At 46.0% G+C, this 17,257-nt stretch overlaps 2 protein-coding genes across 5 annotated transcripts; one reads left to right on the forward strand and one right to left on the reverse strand.

Moving 5' to 3' along the window:
• Nucleotides 1-4,200: 4,200 nt before the first annotated feature.
• On the forward strand, nt 4,201-15,375 carry LOC129381797 (putative nuclease HARBI1). Of its 4 annotated transcripts, XM_055064959.2 has the most exons (6): nt 4,201-5,132; nt 6,191-6,338; nt 6,441-9,908; nt 10,498-10,633; nt 10,698-11,103; nt 14,413-15,375. In XM_055064959.2, exons 3-5 carry the CDS (start codon nt 9,348-9,350, stop codon nt 11,087-11,089), a joined length of 1,089 nt encoding a protein of 362 aa, XP_054920934.1. In that variant the 5' UTR covers nt 4,201-5,132; nt 6,191-6,338; nt 6,441-9,347; the 3' UTR covers nt 11,090-11,103; nt 14,413-15,375. The 4 variants fall into 4 exon arrangements, with proteins under 4 accessions (XP_054920934.1, XP_054920935.1, XP_054920936.1 ...); XM_055064960.2 differs by having other exon boundaries at nt 4,203-5,132; nt 6,191-9,908; nt 10,701-11,103; XM_055064961.2 differs by having other exon boundaries at nt 4,203-5,132; nt 6,191-9,908; nt 10,740-11,103.
• LOC129381783 (uncharacterized) lies at nt 14,392-17,235 on the reverse strand. Its single transcript, XM_072284244.1, has 5 exons — nt 15,813-17,235; nt 15,383-15,455; nt 15,246-15,302; nt 14,986-15,101; nt 14,392-14,532 (listed from the first exon to the last, which is right to left on the reverse strand). The coding sequence occupies exons 1-5, from the start codon at nt 15,954-15,956 to the stop codon at nt 14,392-14,394; spliced, it is 531 nt and encodes a 176-aa protein (XP_072140345.1). The 5' UTR covers nt 15,957-17,235.
• Between the last annotated feature and the right edge of the window lie 22 nt (nt 17,236-17,257).

Consider the following 17,257-nt stretch of genomic DNA (forward strand, 5'->3'; position numbering starts at 1 on the left):
TAGAGCTACAGTTAGTATCCACAGTCTTGAAAGTGCTTTGTTTTGCTTTTGTAAATAAACTTTATTACAACAGTAGGAAGATACCTATGAAGAAAGGAGTCAGACAAGTAGACACAATCTCTCCAATGCTATTCACTGCGTGCTTGGAAGAAGTATTCAAGCTATTAAACTGGGAAGGTTTAGGAGTAGGGATCGACGGCGAACACCTCAGCAATATTCGGTTTGCCGATGACATTGTTCTATTCAGCAACACTGCGGACGAGTTACAACAAATGATTGAGGACCTTAACAGGGAGAGTGTAAGAGTGGGGCTGAAGATTAATATGCAGAAGGCAAAGATAATGATAAATAACCGGGCAAAGGAACAAGAGTTCAAGATTGCTAGTCAGCCTCTAGAGTCTGTGAAGGTGTACGTCTACCCAGGTCAACTAATCACAGGAAACCCTGACCATGAGAAGGAAATTCACAGAATAAAAATGGGCTGGATCGCATACGGCAGACATTGTGAGCTCCTGACTGGGAGCTTACCATTATCATTGAAAAGGAAAGTATACAATCAGTGCATTTTACGGGTGCTGACATATGGCGCAGAGATTTGGAGACTGACAAAGAAGCTTGAGAACAAGTTAAGGACAGTGCAAAGAGTGATGGAACGAAGAATGCTAAGTATAACTTTAAGAGACAGAAAGAGAGCAGTTTGGACAAGATAGCAAACGGGTATAGATGATATTCTAATAGACATTAAGAGAAAAAAATGGCGCTGGGCAGGTCATGTAATGCGCAGATTAGATATCAGTTGGACCATTAGGGTGACAGAATGGGTACCAAGAGAAGGGAAGTGCAGTAGAGGATGGCAGAAGTCTAGGTGATGCGCCAAAATTAGGAAATTTGCGGGTGCTAGTTGGAATCGGTTGGCGCAGGACAGAGGTAATTAGAGATCGAAGGGAGAGGCTTTCGTCTTGCAGCGGACATAAATATGATGATGATGATGATGATGACAGTAATCCTGTTTTGGATATGCATTAAACGTTGCACATCCGTCTCGCAAAATTCGTAAATGTAATTTTGTATTAAAAGAACTGGAGCACACCTGCTACAAAGATGGACTGATACTTTTCTCATGCAACTTCCCCAATGTAGTTTCACAGGCTAAGTAATCCTGCTGTGCTTTGAAAACGTGTGCTTTAATTTATGTTGAAACATGTTTAGGATAATATATCTGCATACAAGCTGTAAAATGTTTTGATAATTGCACAGTTTACACACTTCATTTTTATTTGATACTCTAATCATCATCATCATCATCATCATTTATTTTCCTTAAGGACCCCTGTCGGGGTATTACATAAGGGGGGGGTTACAGAAGATAAGGATAGAAACAAAGATATGGTTACAATTTCTTACAAGACTCAGCCTGTGGATTCGCATTAAAACAAACAAACAACAACAGCAAAAAAGCCAAGAGGCACACTGAATAGAATGCAAGAGCAATTCAGCAAAACAGCCACAATGCGAGACGGCAATCGCAAAAGAATGAAGGCACAGTACGGTCATTATAAGGTTAGGGTTTAAGGTGATCAGTAAGCAGCTGCTTGAAGATAATAGGGTTGCGCTCATTGACAACTCTATCTGGTAAATTGTTCCACTCTATAATGGCGCTAGGCAAAAACGATTGATTAAAAGAAAACGTTGAACCATGCAAGCGCTGGATGCTGCAAGAGTTAAAAAGGCGACGAGATGTACGGGTTGGTGGGATTAGAAGCCTTCCATGCAGTTCGGGGAAGTTATAATAAAGTCGCTGCAAAAGGCACAGTTTCGCAATTTTCCGACGCAACACCAATGGTTCGAGTCCTAGAGATGATTTAATCGCACTGACACTTTCTTCACGGCTGTACCTGGAAGTGATGAATCTAGCGGCACGATTTTGTATTGATTCTAACATATTAATTAAGTAAGCTTGGTGCGGGCTCCAAATAGCTGAGGCGTATTCAAGTTTACTTCGAATAAAAGTTTCATAAGCTAGTTTTCTTGTGGATGAGGGACACAGCGCAAGGGTACGTCTGACGTAACCAAGTGATTTATTAGTGTCGGTAGCCAATTTTGTTATATGGTCGCACCAGGTCAACTTGCTATTAATAGTAATACCGAGATAACGATACGATTCAACGGTGGATAGGGCTGTCGAGTTTAAAAAGTACGAGTGATTCTTGTTAGAGTGTTTACGGGATACCTGCATAACTTTACATTTGGAGATGTTAAGTTTCATTAAAGAGTTGGAACACCAGGTTTCTAATGAATGTAAGTCTTTTTGGAGCGTTGCATGGTCGGCTGGGTCTGTAATGCGACGGTAGATTACGCAGTCATCTGCAAAAAGTCGGATATTGGATGATATGCCGTTGGGAAGGTCATTTATGAAGATGAGAAAGAGTAGGGGGCCGAGGACGGACCCCTGTGGTACTCCGGAGATGACGCTAGCGGTGGTTGAGCAATGATTTCCGATAGCTGTGTACTGGAATCGATTAGTAAGAAAGCAACGGATCCATGACAGTGCGAGAGGGTCGAGACCGAGGCATGAAAGTTTGGCCAAACGCCGCTGATGGGGAACACAGTCAAATGCTTTGGCGAAGTCTAGATATATGACGTCAGTTTGAAGTGATGAGTCTAAATTCAGGTGAAGTTCAGTAATAAATTCAAAAAGCTGTGTATCGCATGACAAACCAGGCCGGAAACCATGCTGATTGTGAAAAAAGAAGGAATGATCACCGAGGTGACATGCTATTTGCGAATATATTATATGTTCTAGGAGTTTACAGGGAATACTCGTTAGGGAAATGGGGCGATAGTTGGAAGGATCAGAGTGGCTGCCTGACTTATATACCGGTACCACTTTACTAATCTTCCAGTCATTTGGAAGTGAACTATCAGTAATGGACTGGGTAAAAATTATTTGTAATATTAGACTGGAAATTGCTTTCGTACCTTTTAGTATCTTAGCAGTGATGTTATCTGGCCCGGGGGCACTAGAAATCTTTAGGTTATCAATAAGTTTCATAATGCCTTGAGAAGTAATTGTAATGGGAAACATGAGTGGAAAACTGTGGCTGGGCAAATCAAAGTCCTTCAGTGCAGGCTCACGAGTGAAAACAGAAGAAAAATATGAGTTCATTACGTCTGACCGCTGATCATGCGGCACGTTTGAACCGTCAGGATAAGTCAAGGAAATGTTATTGGATCTATTGTTTGGTTTCAGAATATTCCAAAATTTTCTGGGGTTGACACGTATGATGTTAGACAAATCGTGGTGGAAGAACTTCTTTTTGGATTGTCTCAAAGTGCTAATATATTTGCGCAGGCATTTGAAGTACTTGTCCCACTTTGAACAAGATTTAGAGCGTTTCGCATCACGGAACAGACGTTTTTTCCTTCCCGACAGCCTCCGAAGTGTGTTAGAAAACCAGGGTTTTCCTAAATCACCGCGAATGCGAACGAGAGGTACATGCCTCTCAACAAGCCGCAATAATTTATTCTTAAATAACAACCAGTTTTCATCTACTGTACGAGAAGGAGCAGTCTCACGAAAAAAATTTGAAAAAGTGTTCAGTTCAGTGTTAATTTTGCTAAAATCTGCTTTGTTGTAGTCCCTAATGTATTTGGTCGAGGGCTGTCTGAAAGGAACTGGGATGCAAAGATTAAATAGCAGTAAATTGTGGTCGCTTAGACAAGCTACGGATGATAGCGATGTTATTATTTTGGGGTTAGAAACAAGGACAAGGTCTAGAATGTTCTCCCCACGGGTTGCCACATTAACCATCTGAGTAAAGTTAAATGTAAGGATTGTGTCAAGAAAATCTTTGGATTGCCGGTTATGTGCGTCTAGATTTGCCCAGTTAATGTCCGGAAAATTAAAATCGCCACAGAGCATAAAATTCGCAGACGGGAAGCGTGAGTAAAGATTCGCTAGTACAGAATTTAGTTCAAGGTTGAAAGAAACATCACAGTCAGGAGCGCGATAACAAGCAATAATCACAGTCATACTTGACCGAAGTGATATATTTACACACAATATTTCATGTTGACAGTTCAATTTGGCATTGCGGCGATGCCCTCTCCCCTCACGCAACACCTGGTGCACTATAGCAACAGCAGGTGTACGCTTTCACCCGCTCTGTTTCGTCGAGGCGTGCTTGTGACGTGGTCGCAGCCAATGGGATTTGAGGCGCTGTTTCGCTGAGACGACAGACGCCGGCTTTTTTGCTCAATGGGCCATTTGACGCTTTCGCATAAATAATCGCTACAGAATAATGACGATGTGGTTATGTTGAGCTCGCGTTCACGCTTCATCTGCACGGACCGCCCTACCTGTGTACTTTTGGTACTGGGGCCAATTCTGTACCATGCAATACACTCAGCCATGGAGCACCCGCAACGATGATACGATAGGCAAAAAACACTGTGCTTTAAACATGCACCCATAGAGTGCCCCAATATTGCAACCAGCCGATCCGCGCATAGTGAAGCATCCGCATGGCCGCGTTTGCCACGTGGCCGTGCTATGCGAGTGTATGGCTGATATATTAATTGAGTAATCGAAAGACTGGTTCCGAATGCATTTACTAACCAATTTGAGTCCACGGCACTTTTATGTGCTGCTTTGAATAACTGCGTGTGGTACAGGGGTTCCCATAGTTGCCCAATGCATGTGGCGCATACTTTAGCAGCAGCGCTCGGCGTGTTTCGACTAAAGCAATTTCATTTCAATCCTGCTCGCCACTCATGGCGGCTGTAGCTGCTTATTCGCAACTCCAGCAATTCATGCGACACCTAGCGGCAGTAGGGAGAAACGCCATACAGAGGTCCAGTCGCCGTGTGAGCCGTAGAGGCTGCTGTCGCGGACGGAAGGATGGAGCTGCTAGCAAAGAAAAAGCGAACGGCCAAGCAGCTCTGCTGTGTTCCTCGGTGCGTGTCAGCGAGATGGAAGGACAGCGATATTTCCGTTCACGCATTTCCCTCCGAGTCGAAAGGCTGAAGCCGTAGGACCAGGTGGATCGCTAGCCTCCGCATCGGCAAGGCTGTGACGCTGACAATGACTGTTTGCTCACGGCATTTTGCACGGGATAATTTCTTCTTACCAGGTGAGACACTATTGTGAACTTGTGAAATCGAACCTAATGCATGACCATTGTGCATGGCCATTATACATGTCGCTGTGTCACCTTATGCAAACACGTTTCACATTGCGAGGACTGGCGATTGGGCTATGCATTATTTGCTGCATATGTTAGCCGCAACGCGAAATTCGAGCACAGGTTCGAGACCTGTCACAGCGGTTTCTTCGAGGAACGTCTCCTCTGCACTCGTTAACCACATTGGCTGTAATTAGAGCTCATGTTCGACGCTTCACAGCGGTTTCTGCGAGGAACGTCACCTCTGCACTCGTTGGCTACACCCGGCCGTAACTCGGGAGGCTTTTGATGCCCAGCACGTCTCGCGCAACTTATACGGGCGTCGGAGATTCAAATGTTTACGAATGATGTACTAGCAAGTTCGGGAAGTGTTGAGTGTAAACGTGCCACGTATGTGGCATGCTAAAGCGGAATAAATATCATGCGTGGCGCGGATGAACTTGCAGCACAGGCGCACTGCACACGGGCACTTCCCAGCGCGACTGATCACGAATTTACCACTTGCACTTGAGAATCTCCGACGCACTCAAGAGTGCCCATATGGCACTGGTATTTCGCACCGACGGCGAGCCTATCACGTTCATTGCAGAAGTTTGCCACTTACGCGACAGCCACATGTCAATTTTACACGCGTTTGCTAGTTGCAAGGAAAATTTACGGCGTCCGCCGTCTACTGACGTGTCCCATATACATGATCAGTATTAGTACCTAAACTAGCTTTATCTGTATTATTAAATCATCCCCAAGCAAGTGGCAAAACTACTCGAGTCATGTGGTGGTGTTTGCACCTGTGTACTTCGTGTTACGAGCAGCTTTCAACTACATTTTGCAGATGCTACATTCGGTGTACAACGTTGCATAGCCTTGCACACTCAAACCGTGCTTCATTTCCTTGCAAATGCTTTTTTATAAATATTGTGGCCTTGTTTCTGAGGTAAAAGAAAAAAAATTCTGGGTGCAGCCCATATTGACGCACAATAAAACAAACAATTCATTTATTTTTTCAGATGTAGCATGCCAAAGATGGCGGCTGAAAAAAATGCAATACCAACTGAAAACCTGCCAAGGACGTCATGTTATGATGAGAACAAGGATGCTCATATGAAAGAGCTTTCACTGGCAAGACTTCGCTGACGTGCATATCGGTCAGCCAGAGTAAGTTAATTTGACTGCATGGTGCAGCACTTATATGCTTATGGTACATACACCATGGCTACGAGCATTCAATAAATGTCAACACCTTTTAATGCATTACAGAATGAATCAAGCAAAGAAACTGCTGCCTCCCCATTAGAAGCAAAGGTGTTGCCCCATGCACCTGTCGGCACGACCACCATGGTAACATGGCTGCCTGCAACTTGTGCACACATTGCTTCACCACTAATTCCTTGGGATTAAACTCTGACATTGCAGGACGATCTCCCATCCCCTGACAGCAACAGCATGGACCAATAAGTGACAAAGGAAATATGGTAATTTCTTTTTGTATATGTATGCGTTGTGGTAGCTGTCTTTACTTAAACGGTGGCATGCTTTCTAGATTTACATTGTAAAAGCATTGTAGCACGTGGTGTCTGATGGGTGCACATTAACTGCAACTTGTGGACACATTGCTTGTGGATCTTGCTTTTGTTTTGTGACAGGAATGTGCTTGCCAACCTGGCCCCCGGACATTCATGGCAGAGTACTCAAGAGAAGAAAAAGACGTGGCAAATTTCCTACTAGAAATGGCTTCAGGGACAAGGCTTACAGAAAGCAAGGCTGTCCAAGTGACATCGGGTACTTTTCCACAGAAGTTTGTGAACACGATAAATAGTAGCAACGTAAATACATTCACAGGCTTGCCATCATTCGATGTGCCATGGCTGGCGACATTGCAAGTAGCCTGCATTGCATAGAGGCATTTGTGCATGTGTCCTTGGCTCCGTCAAAGCGTGGCGGCCTTGAGAGTAAGGGCATGCGGTCTTCTGTTTGGAAATCCAGCATTTTTTATGACACTCAGCCATTTCATACTTTTCAGACACGATCGTTGCCATGTGATCTACATGCTGCACTTGTTTGCATTGGCCAAACCTGAAGACTTCAACTTCAACACACTTTTTGTAAATTAGCAATGCACATTCTTTTGCAACTTGTATTCTTCATTGAAGTGCTGATTTACGCTACACATTCTGATGCAAGTTTTCATCTTATGGTATTCCAAGATATTTGCAGTTCACTTACAGTCTGTGTGCATAGAGTTGTGGTTATTCTTCAATGGCTGTTTGTTGTCCCTTGCCTTACTTGTATTCTTTCACAAAATAAACCACATGCACTCAATTTTTTGTTCGCTCTACTCAGTGTCAAGGTGTTTGCCTCATACGTTTTACTCCAGCCCATTTTTGTTGCACTTTTTAGCATATGAGGGTATATCTTGCCAAACAGAACATGAGAAGTAACAAGGAACAGTGTCAAACCTGCATACAATGAGTATTTAAAAAGTTTGGCCACCAGAGTTGAGTACCCTGAAAGAATGGTTTGATTCAAATGACCCCAGCTGGTATATGTACCATAATTTATGCTTCTTCCCAATTTGTTGAATACAGTGCAAATGGCTGTCCTGGGAAGCATAACTAAACCACCGGTAATACATGATGGGGAGACACTTGTGCAGACTTAACATCAGTGAATGATAATTATTGACCTCCAGAGAGCATATAGAGCTGTCCTTACTATCAACATATCAATAAATGGAAAGTAGGTGACATAAAAGTTTAACATGCACTTAAAGCACCTAACAAACACTTTAAGGGGCACTGAAACGCTTCCGACTGATCATAGTGACCTCACTACAAAAGGACATCGCCTGCTGCAAAATTTTTCGTATCATTGAAGTGTAAGCAGAATTAGTAGTTATTGCACCGATGCATTGCTTTCTCCTTTCGTCTCGGCTAGTGTGCTGGAAGCTACACAGTGCATGGCAAGGGAGCAAGGTCCTGCTCAAGTTTCTTTTTTTTTTTTTTTTGACACATTGCTACTTGTGGTTCAGGCACGCGTGGCACTCTCTAAACGCGAGATGGACGCCTGGAACTACATCACTTTGGGACCAATCAATACACATGGCTGTCTGATCGTCCTGCGAACAGGGCTTGTGGTGGTCGTGGTATCTATATTATGCAGCATGCCAGTTTCAGGGCCCTTTTAAGAAGGGCACAAACAAAGACAATAAAAGTTGGTTTCATGAGTTCTGCCTGAGTCGCCACTGATATCATGCAGTTGCTCGTGCACAACTTGTGAAACAATAACGTATAAGCCATAGGAAACGAACAGTCATGTCGGCAAAAAAAAAAAAAAAAGCAGGATATGTATTGTGATAGGTAATCTCAAGCGCCACAGCACAAGGTGAAGCTAAGTTGCAGTTTGGCACATAATAGCACATAATAGGATCTCTTCTGCTTACAACGGTGCACGCACATGAACATTTCACTTTATACAATTTTTGCAATATGAACAGCATTGAAACGCAATGTAGAGATTAAACATTAAAGGGACTGACAACTACACCAAATGTGCCAGGATAAGGTGCCAGGAGAAACAGCCGAGATGTGCTTGCACTTTTGCGACAATCCAGCAGTGCACGAGCACTTAGCCTCCACGATCGATGGGTCCCGGAATGTGTCGGTGATTCTCACCACGATCTCGTGCGGGTCCGCTGTCACGCCGGAGGTTTGCACACACGCGCGACCACTTCTACTTCATTACTCACTGTACCACTGGTACCGACTAAAATGAGGTGCTCGGCGTCCACTACCCGTTCTCCCTCCACAAAACAGCGTGAATTAACATCGCACTGCAAGAAACTTAGGGTGCGATCTTGTACGCGTTCCAAAATAGAACGGAGGCGGACCGTTCCATCGAGCCGCACACGATTGGTCAATTTGAACCGCGACGAATGCCATGACGTCAATTGTCACGTGAGCCGTGACGTCTTGCTGCTCATAATTATTCCGTGTCGTCTGCTAACGGACGAACGCCACGGAACGGACGGAGAGTCCGTCCGGAGCGATAGAACGGATTAGAACGGCTACCAGACGGCTTGGATTGGATTAGAACGTAAGTGCTTGGAACAGTTAGCATCTTTCGTATCCGGGTCGATCCGATTCCGCGTTCCAACAGTTGGAGAACATGGCGTTTTTCTCTGCCGTGCCTTTTCGTGTCGCCTGTGCGGCTGCTGCAGTCGCGCAGAGACGACGACCCGAGGTAGATGATGCATTTGAAGAGTTGACGGAAGAAGAGTTCCGACAGTATTTTCGTCTGTCCAAACGAACAGTGCGTAGCTTGTGCGACGAGCTTGACCCTATCATTGGATGCCAGCGAGCCAGTGGCCTTTCTACAGAAAGGAAGGTGTTGTGCGCGCTGCGATTCTTCGGCACCGGAAGCTTCCAGAGGAGCGTTGGTCGCGAGGAACACGTAGGCATGGCACAATCGGCCGTGAGCAGCACCATTCACGAGGTGACGGAGGCCATCATTTCCGTGTCTGCCCGGCGAAAGTTGGTGGACTTTCCATTAACACCGGCTGCCAAGGATGAGGCAAAGGCGGCGTTTGCGCGACGCGGCGCCATTCCAGGCGTGCTAGCGTGCGTCGATGGCACATTGATCGCCATTATGAAGCCAGAAGGACTCAGCCCGGCTGACACGGCGAGCTTCATGTCGAGAAAGGGTTATTACGCCCTGAACGTCATGGTCGTAAGTACCGTTGGAATGTTTTACTTCAAACTGTGGTTGCCATTTTTACTCGCCCATAGTTGCAATTGTTCGGTTTAATGCCCAAGCTGGCATAACAAGTAATGTAACGATTAAAAGAGGACATGCGGGGAACTGTTTACGAGCTCGTTGAAATCTGACATGTCGGGAGTAATGATGAGTGCCATGTGTTGTGCATAATCAGTCTGCCGTTCCAAAATTGTGTTTTAAATGGGCAGCAGTCGTAGCAGAAATGGATACAATGTAGGGAAGACACGATGGAAGCATTTTGAACACGGAAGTACTTACAACCATTGCATGGGCTGGCTTTGGCTCGTATGGGGGTTCTTGCGCAATATCGGGCCTCGAGTTTTCATTTAGCTATCAATTACTTCGAACCATAGGCGTCCACATAAGGGGGGGTGGCGCATTGCCCCCCCCCCCCCCCCCCAATTGCAAGACCCTATGCACGCCTATGGCTGAAACAGTCTGCTACTTGTACCAGCGTACGTGTATTCTTTTTGTGCATATGAATGGCAAAACGGATTTCGAGCATATCTGCAGCGCTATATTGTATTGATCCCCATTGCAGGTTTGCAATGCGGAACTTCGCATTCTTGTTGTAGACCCCCGGTTCCCTGGTTCGTGCCATGACTCTTGGGTGTGGCAGCGTAACCCGCTGCGTGCACGCCTAGCCGCACAACTGCAGCCTGGCGAGTATCTGCTTGGTTAGTATTCGTAATGCGTACCCCTAACTAGGGCAGAGCACTCAGCTGTCACTTTCTGTAATAGGAGACTCAGGATATCCTCTCGAGCCATGGCTGCTTGTTCCAGTACCTGGCAGCCATGCCGGCACCACCTCTGAAGGCCACTACAACCAGGAGCACGCATCCATGCGCAATGTTGTGGAGAGATGTATCGGGGTGTTGAAAAGCAAGTTCCGCTGCTTGCAGCGCTTTCGGACTCTGCTGTACAGCCCCGATAGAGCAGCGCGAATCATTTATGCATGCGTTGCTCTCCATAACATTGCCTTGGAGGCGGGCGACTGGACATTGGAGGATTATGGTGGGGAAGTGCCACCAGCTGAGGAGCCAGAGGAGCCAGGAGACATCCAGGTGCTGGCACCACAAGACGTGTTCCTCAGAGGAAGGCAGCAGCGCAGCGCAGTTGTCAACCTTTTCTGAAGGACACAGGAATGGTGAGTTTTCATAATACATAATTTATTTATACAAAGTGCAGTGCCCTTAGGCTATCACAGGGGTGTGTTTGTACAGCGGAAAATACATTTAAAAATTTGTATACACGACAAGTGCACCTCCATACGAATGGTCAGTGTTCCCAATCCACACATCCGACAGATGATAATTTAAACACAAACGAAGTACACTTCGTTTCGCCAAAGACTTGAAAAATTATAGACCGATCAGCTTACTGTCCGTTGCCTACAAAGTATTTACTAAGGTAATTGCAAATAGAATCAGGAACACCTTAGACTTCCGTCAACCAAAGGACCAGGCAGGATTCTGTAAAGGCCACTCAACAATAGACCATATTCACACTATCAATCAGGTGATAGAGAAATGTGCGGAATATAACCAACCATTATATATAGCTTTCATTGATTACGAGAAAGCGTTTGATTCAGTCGAAACCTCAGCAGTCATGGAGGCATTGCGGAATCAGGGTGTAGACGAGCCGTATGTAAAAATACTGAAAAATATCTATAGCGGCTCCACAGCCACTGTAGTCCTCCATAAAGAAAGCAACAAAATCCCAATAAAGAAAGGCGTCAGGCAGGGAGATACGATCTCTCCAATGCTATTCACAGCGTGTTTACAGGAGGTATTCAGAGACCTGGATTGGGAAGAATTGGGCATAAGAGTAAATGGAGAATACCTTAGTAACTTGCGCTTCGCTAATGATATTGCCTTGCTTAGTAACTCAGGGGACCAACTGCAATGCATGCTCACTGATCTGGAGAGGCAGAGCAGAAGGGTGGGACTAAAAATTAATCTGCAGAAAACTAAAGTAATGTTTAATAGTCTCGGAAGGGAACAGCAGTTTACGATAGGTAGCGAGGCACTGGAAGTGGTAAGGGAATACATCTACTTAGGACAGGTAGTGACTGCTGATCCGGATCATGAGAGTGAAATAATCAGAAGAATAAGAATGGGTTGGAGTGCGTTTGGCAGACATTCGCAGATCATGAACAGCAGGTTGCCATTATCCCTCAAGCAAAAAGTGTAAGAGAGCTGTGTCTTACCAGTACTCACGTACGGGGCAGAAACCTGGAGGCTTACGAAAAGGGTTCTACTTAAATTGAGGACGACGCAACGTGTTATGGAAAGAAGAATGATAGGTGTAACGTTAAGGGATAATAAAAGAGCTGATTGGGTGAGGGAACAACCACGAGTTAATGATATCTTAGTTGAAATCAAGAAAAACAAATGGGCATGGGCAGGACACGTAATGAGGAGGGAAGATAACCGATGGTCATTAAGAGTTACGGAATGGATTCCAAGGGAAGGGAAGCGTAGCAGGGGGTGGCAGAAAGTTAGGTGGGCGGATGAGATTAAGAAGTTTGCAGGGACTACATGACCGGGGTAGTTGGAGAAGTATGGGAGAGGCTTTGCCCTGCAGTGGGCGTAACCAGGATGATGATGATGAAGTACACTTATACAAAGAATCCTTTAAATAGAATGCCACGGCCGTGGAAACAATTGTACCCTCGCCACTATGCAAGAGTCTCCAAGGCTGCCACTTATTAACAGTAGTACTCGCGAAGCAGTCGCAATGCTTCATGCCCCTTCATCTGTGAAGAACTGCATTCGCTGCTGCTCCCAAGCTAGCATTGTCTTATGCAATATGCACATCACAAAGTACTTCTTCCCTAGTGGAACATGAAACGCGGTAGCAACGTGAAAGTGCAGCCTTTTCTTTAAATATCACATGAAATATGAAATAAAAACATCCCTTGACCCATCATAGTCATGACAGACTTGATGGAAGCAATGCATATGATTGGCACTCTGTACTCATGGTCACCATCAGCAAAAGGTGCGAAAAATGTTCATAAAGCACATCAGAATGAACGCAACCGCCGCATCCTGTGCATTTTGACGCTCAGTGTACGTTGGTAGGAGTGAGGCAATATGCTTGCTAGCCATCTCTTGTGCTAGGTGTATCAAAACTTCTGTGCAAGCATGAATACGCAGGCGAGGCAAGCAAGTAACGCGTAATGAATGCGGATTCAAACACAAACAAAATGTAACGCCGAGTGTAGTGACAGCATTATACTCGTCACATCATGTCCAAATGGGTAGATGTAAATTAACGTAAAAGTGCAAAAAACAGATAGGTCAACTTTATCACACTATGATGACAAGTACATCACAAACCTTGTAGTACAACATGCTTCAGGTAGCAAAGCATGTGACAACATTGCAACATCAGCATCACACAATTCTTTTTCACCACGGCATGTAAAACTTGCAATTACATTTACGTGACCTTGCAAGAAAGTATGACTATCCCAGGTATGTCCATTCCCTTGTCAGTGTTATGAGTCACTGACTAGAAGCATTCATTTCTCGGCAGCAATTGTAGTGCGATGCTAAACAGGTGAATCATAATTGTAAAAAGCTGAGTGCACTTGCCAGCTGTGATGAAACATGTTACATAAAACATGAATAATTGGCTCTGCAATCTCACAGCACCCAGAAAGTGTCATGCGTGAAAGTTATTCTTGCAATGACTCCCTTGGAACGAAGACTAGAGTAAACCAATCACTGGTGTGGTGCAATGATGGTCATTTTCATTTTGAAACTATGCAACTTAAAGAGTGACTAGTTTGGTGCTCTGAAAAAAAGACATTGTAGTCGTTGCACCTTAGCCTCACTGTGCCGAAATGAAAATATCACAGTGCAAACACTATGCGGTAACGCTTCATAGTGAATGCAGTAAGCTACAACACAGTGAAGCAATATAAATATCGCATTACAAAACCCATACACAGAAATCGACAACTATTTGTAACGATTCCAGTGTGAATGACTAGGCGCCTTCGAAATGTGTAAATAAAAAAAGCACGCTGGCATTGCAGCTGGATAAGCATAAATAGAAAGAGGCAAATACAACAGAACAAAAATGGGTGCGCGCATTGCACCTCTCAACCAAAAAATCCTCTATTACTCAAAGGAAACTCAAACAACAGAACAAAAATGGGTGCGCGCATTGCACCTCTCAACCAAAAAATCCTCTATTACTCAAAGGAAACTCAAACAACAGAACAAAAATGGGTGCGCGCATTGCACCTCTAAACCAAAAAATCCTCTATTACTCAAAGGAAACTCAAACAACAGAACAAAAATGGGTGCGCGCATTGCACCTCTCAACCAAAAAATCCTCCTCTATTACTGAAAGGAAACTCAAACAATAAATAAACAAAACAAACGGAACTGGTGAAACAAATGAATAAAATGATAAATTAATGTCTTGCTTGCTGCAGGTGCTCAGTGATGTCCTGCGCTATGGCGCGCACCTGCTCCAGGATCCCCTCCTGGGCTGCTGCCGTCCGCTCTGCCGCGACAGCGAGGCGGGTCGTGGAGGCCTCGATTCTGCGCAGCACCTGGAATGAATAATCATGGTGGAACTGTTCGCATCAGTTGCTGATTACTCGCAACCAGCTCACGGCTGCAAGCTGCTGTTGTGAAGAATTGCAACGTGCACAACGATTCCCTCTCTGCTGAAGAGCCACTGGCCTGATGGCATCCTTTGGCAGTGTCAAGCGTCGCGTACAAGCTATGCCCTCTTCGTTTGGACAGACAAAGACCTGCTGGAACTACTCTTCCGTCATCTACTCTAATGCATCTCTCACCATCAAACAGCCCTTTTCAGGGCTAACCAACTTTTCGTCCGGCGGCTGATCGTTGGCAAGACACGTTACCGAGCCCTCTATACAACGCATATTTCTTGTTTACATCCCAAGCTGATTTGTTTTTCAGATTCATGATTTACTTATAACAAAGCATAAAGAATATTTATGTCCTTCATGTAAAATGACACCAAAGGGCCTACCAACCTGCAGCACCTCGTCGCCCTGTTCCAGGCTGCGGGCGCACTGCGACGACATCGTCGTCAGGGTATCCACCCGTCGCGGTCGCTGTCGACGTGGTGGCCGAACAGGGTGCTGCAACACTGAAAACATACAGCATTTTCTACAGTTGCACTGCATGTTATGGTACGAATAAAAGTGGCTATGGCCATGTTATGGCTTATTGGGCTAGTTCAGTGAAATACAAGAGCTCATTTTATTTAACAGCTTGAGGATCAATAACTTACCAGGTGCAGCGGCCACCCTTTCGGCAGGCGCCGCGCCGCGCGGTGGATCCTCTGCCGCTGTAGAGTAAACACATTAATGTTTACGAACTGCACACACAATTGGCGATAATTAAAACACTCATTCCTCTGATGCTTACGTGTCGCTGTGCTCACGCCCGCAGCCTCGCCTTGCACGACGACTTCCATCGCGCAGGTGGGGACGTCAGCCTGCTGGAAAATGTCATAAGCGTGGCTATTTGTTACAATGCCTACGTTGCAAGTTTTCGTACTAATTTGCGAAAATATTGTGCAATTATTGAGTGCTTAATGATCCCATGTGTTACCGTCCTCGTGCACTTCCGCGAAGGCATTTTAATTCTGTGTTAATCACTTAACCCCCCATTTCCCGAAAACGCAGCCAACTGAGATTCTAGTTGATTAACCTACCTGCTTTTCCGTTCTCTCCTACGCTATTTTCCTGTTCACCAACGGTGTCGCGTTCTGCTAAAGGTAGCACTTACAGATAATGGCAAACTCTAAACCGGCACCATTCAGGAACCCATGATATTACGGCGGCAGTGTGCTTACCTCTTGGTAGGGGAGGTCGGTCACACCGTGGAGGCGGACCGTCCCGGTGAGCTCCAGGACTCGGCCATGAAAGCCATGGAGCCGCCCCCCTCCTGTGCTTCTGAAAATACACGCCAATGTCGAAGGACAAATCGCCCAGGCCATTGGACGGTCACTCACCTTTGTTCTTGGGCAAGTGCGGCAGCGTTGCGGCGGGCCTCGAACACCTGCTTCCGCCACCACTCTTGCCACTGCTCAGTGGTTTTCACAACGGGGCCTTGAGTGTTGAGCTGGTCCGCTAGCTGCTGCCACAGCCGTCGGCGGTCGCCAGCAGTGAAGCGCGGCCCCAGCTCGCTGGATCTTATAGCCAGCTGGGGATGCGCTTCCATGAAGGCGACCACCGTCTCTCTCTGCCCCTCCGACACACGTGGCCCCTTCACCGGTGCTGTCACGTTTAGCGCCATGGCTTCCAGTGCTCGACTGAACGACTGAACCAACCGCTTCAAAATTCGCGCCGTGTGCTTGAAACGGGGTAGTGGCTAGCGCCATCACTAAACGTTTCGCAAAACTGCGACACCACCTAGCGCCATTTGAAGACATTAACCGCAATATTTTGTTTCAGTCGTTTTCCATTCCAAATTGAATCTTTGAAAAGCAACACCAACACATTTTGCTACTCACTCATAATAGCAAAATATTTCTCAACATGTTGCAAACGCTTCTCAATATATTATACGGTCCCCAAGCAGACGTCAAAAGCGTGACGCAGGCTTCCACTTCGCTCATTGGCTGTTTGCTTCCTCTCGTTCTCGCGAACACTGCGAACCGCCTATTTCGTGACGTTTAGAACGGAGGCGGTCCGTTCTATTTTGGAACGCGTACAAGATGCAAACGGAGCCACTCTGCTACTCCGCCACCCCCTCTGCACGGCTGCATCAATCGTTTCAAGCACAGCACACCAAACACACATTCAGCGCTGGACAGTGGGCGGTCGACGCAGTTGCATTTACATGACTTGCAGCGAGCAGCACATCCCTCGATGTCCGTTAAGCAAAGTCGGACACGGCGACGCCACATCGCGGTTCGCTGCCAAGGCGCTAGGCCACTTCATTATTTCAATTGTCACCACCGCCGGGTTCTCAAGAAAGCTCGGGTCACACAACGCAGATTCTGTACTGCCAGAGCTCACCGAGGCCAAAGCCGCCCTGCCGCACCACCACTACTCACGGCTTTCCGCCAAGTAACACAGAACCTACAACCAACACACAAGCAACGCACGTACAATCACATGTGCAATGTTGAACAACGCGCGGTCCAGAGAACGATCATGCCGAGGACGAACACGCCACGGCGTCGTTCGGCGCCAGCATCGCGCCTTCTCAAAAATCCCTAAACGATGCTGTCCCCATGGCTGTCCCTAGGCACCTAGGATCAGGTCACGTGAGGGATTTTTGTACGACAAATAG

This window comes from Dermacentor andersoni, chromosome 1, assembly GCF_023375885.2.
Source record: "Dermacentor andersoni chromosome 1, qqDerAnde1_hic_scaffold, whole genome shotgun sequence".
In the NCBI taxonomy this organism is placed as follows: domain Eukaryota; kingdom Metazoa; phylum Arthropoda; class Arachnida; order Ixodida; family Ixodidae; genus Dermacentor; species Dermacentor andersoni.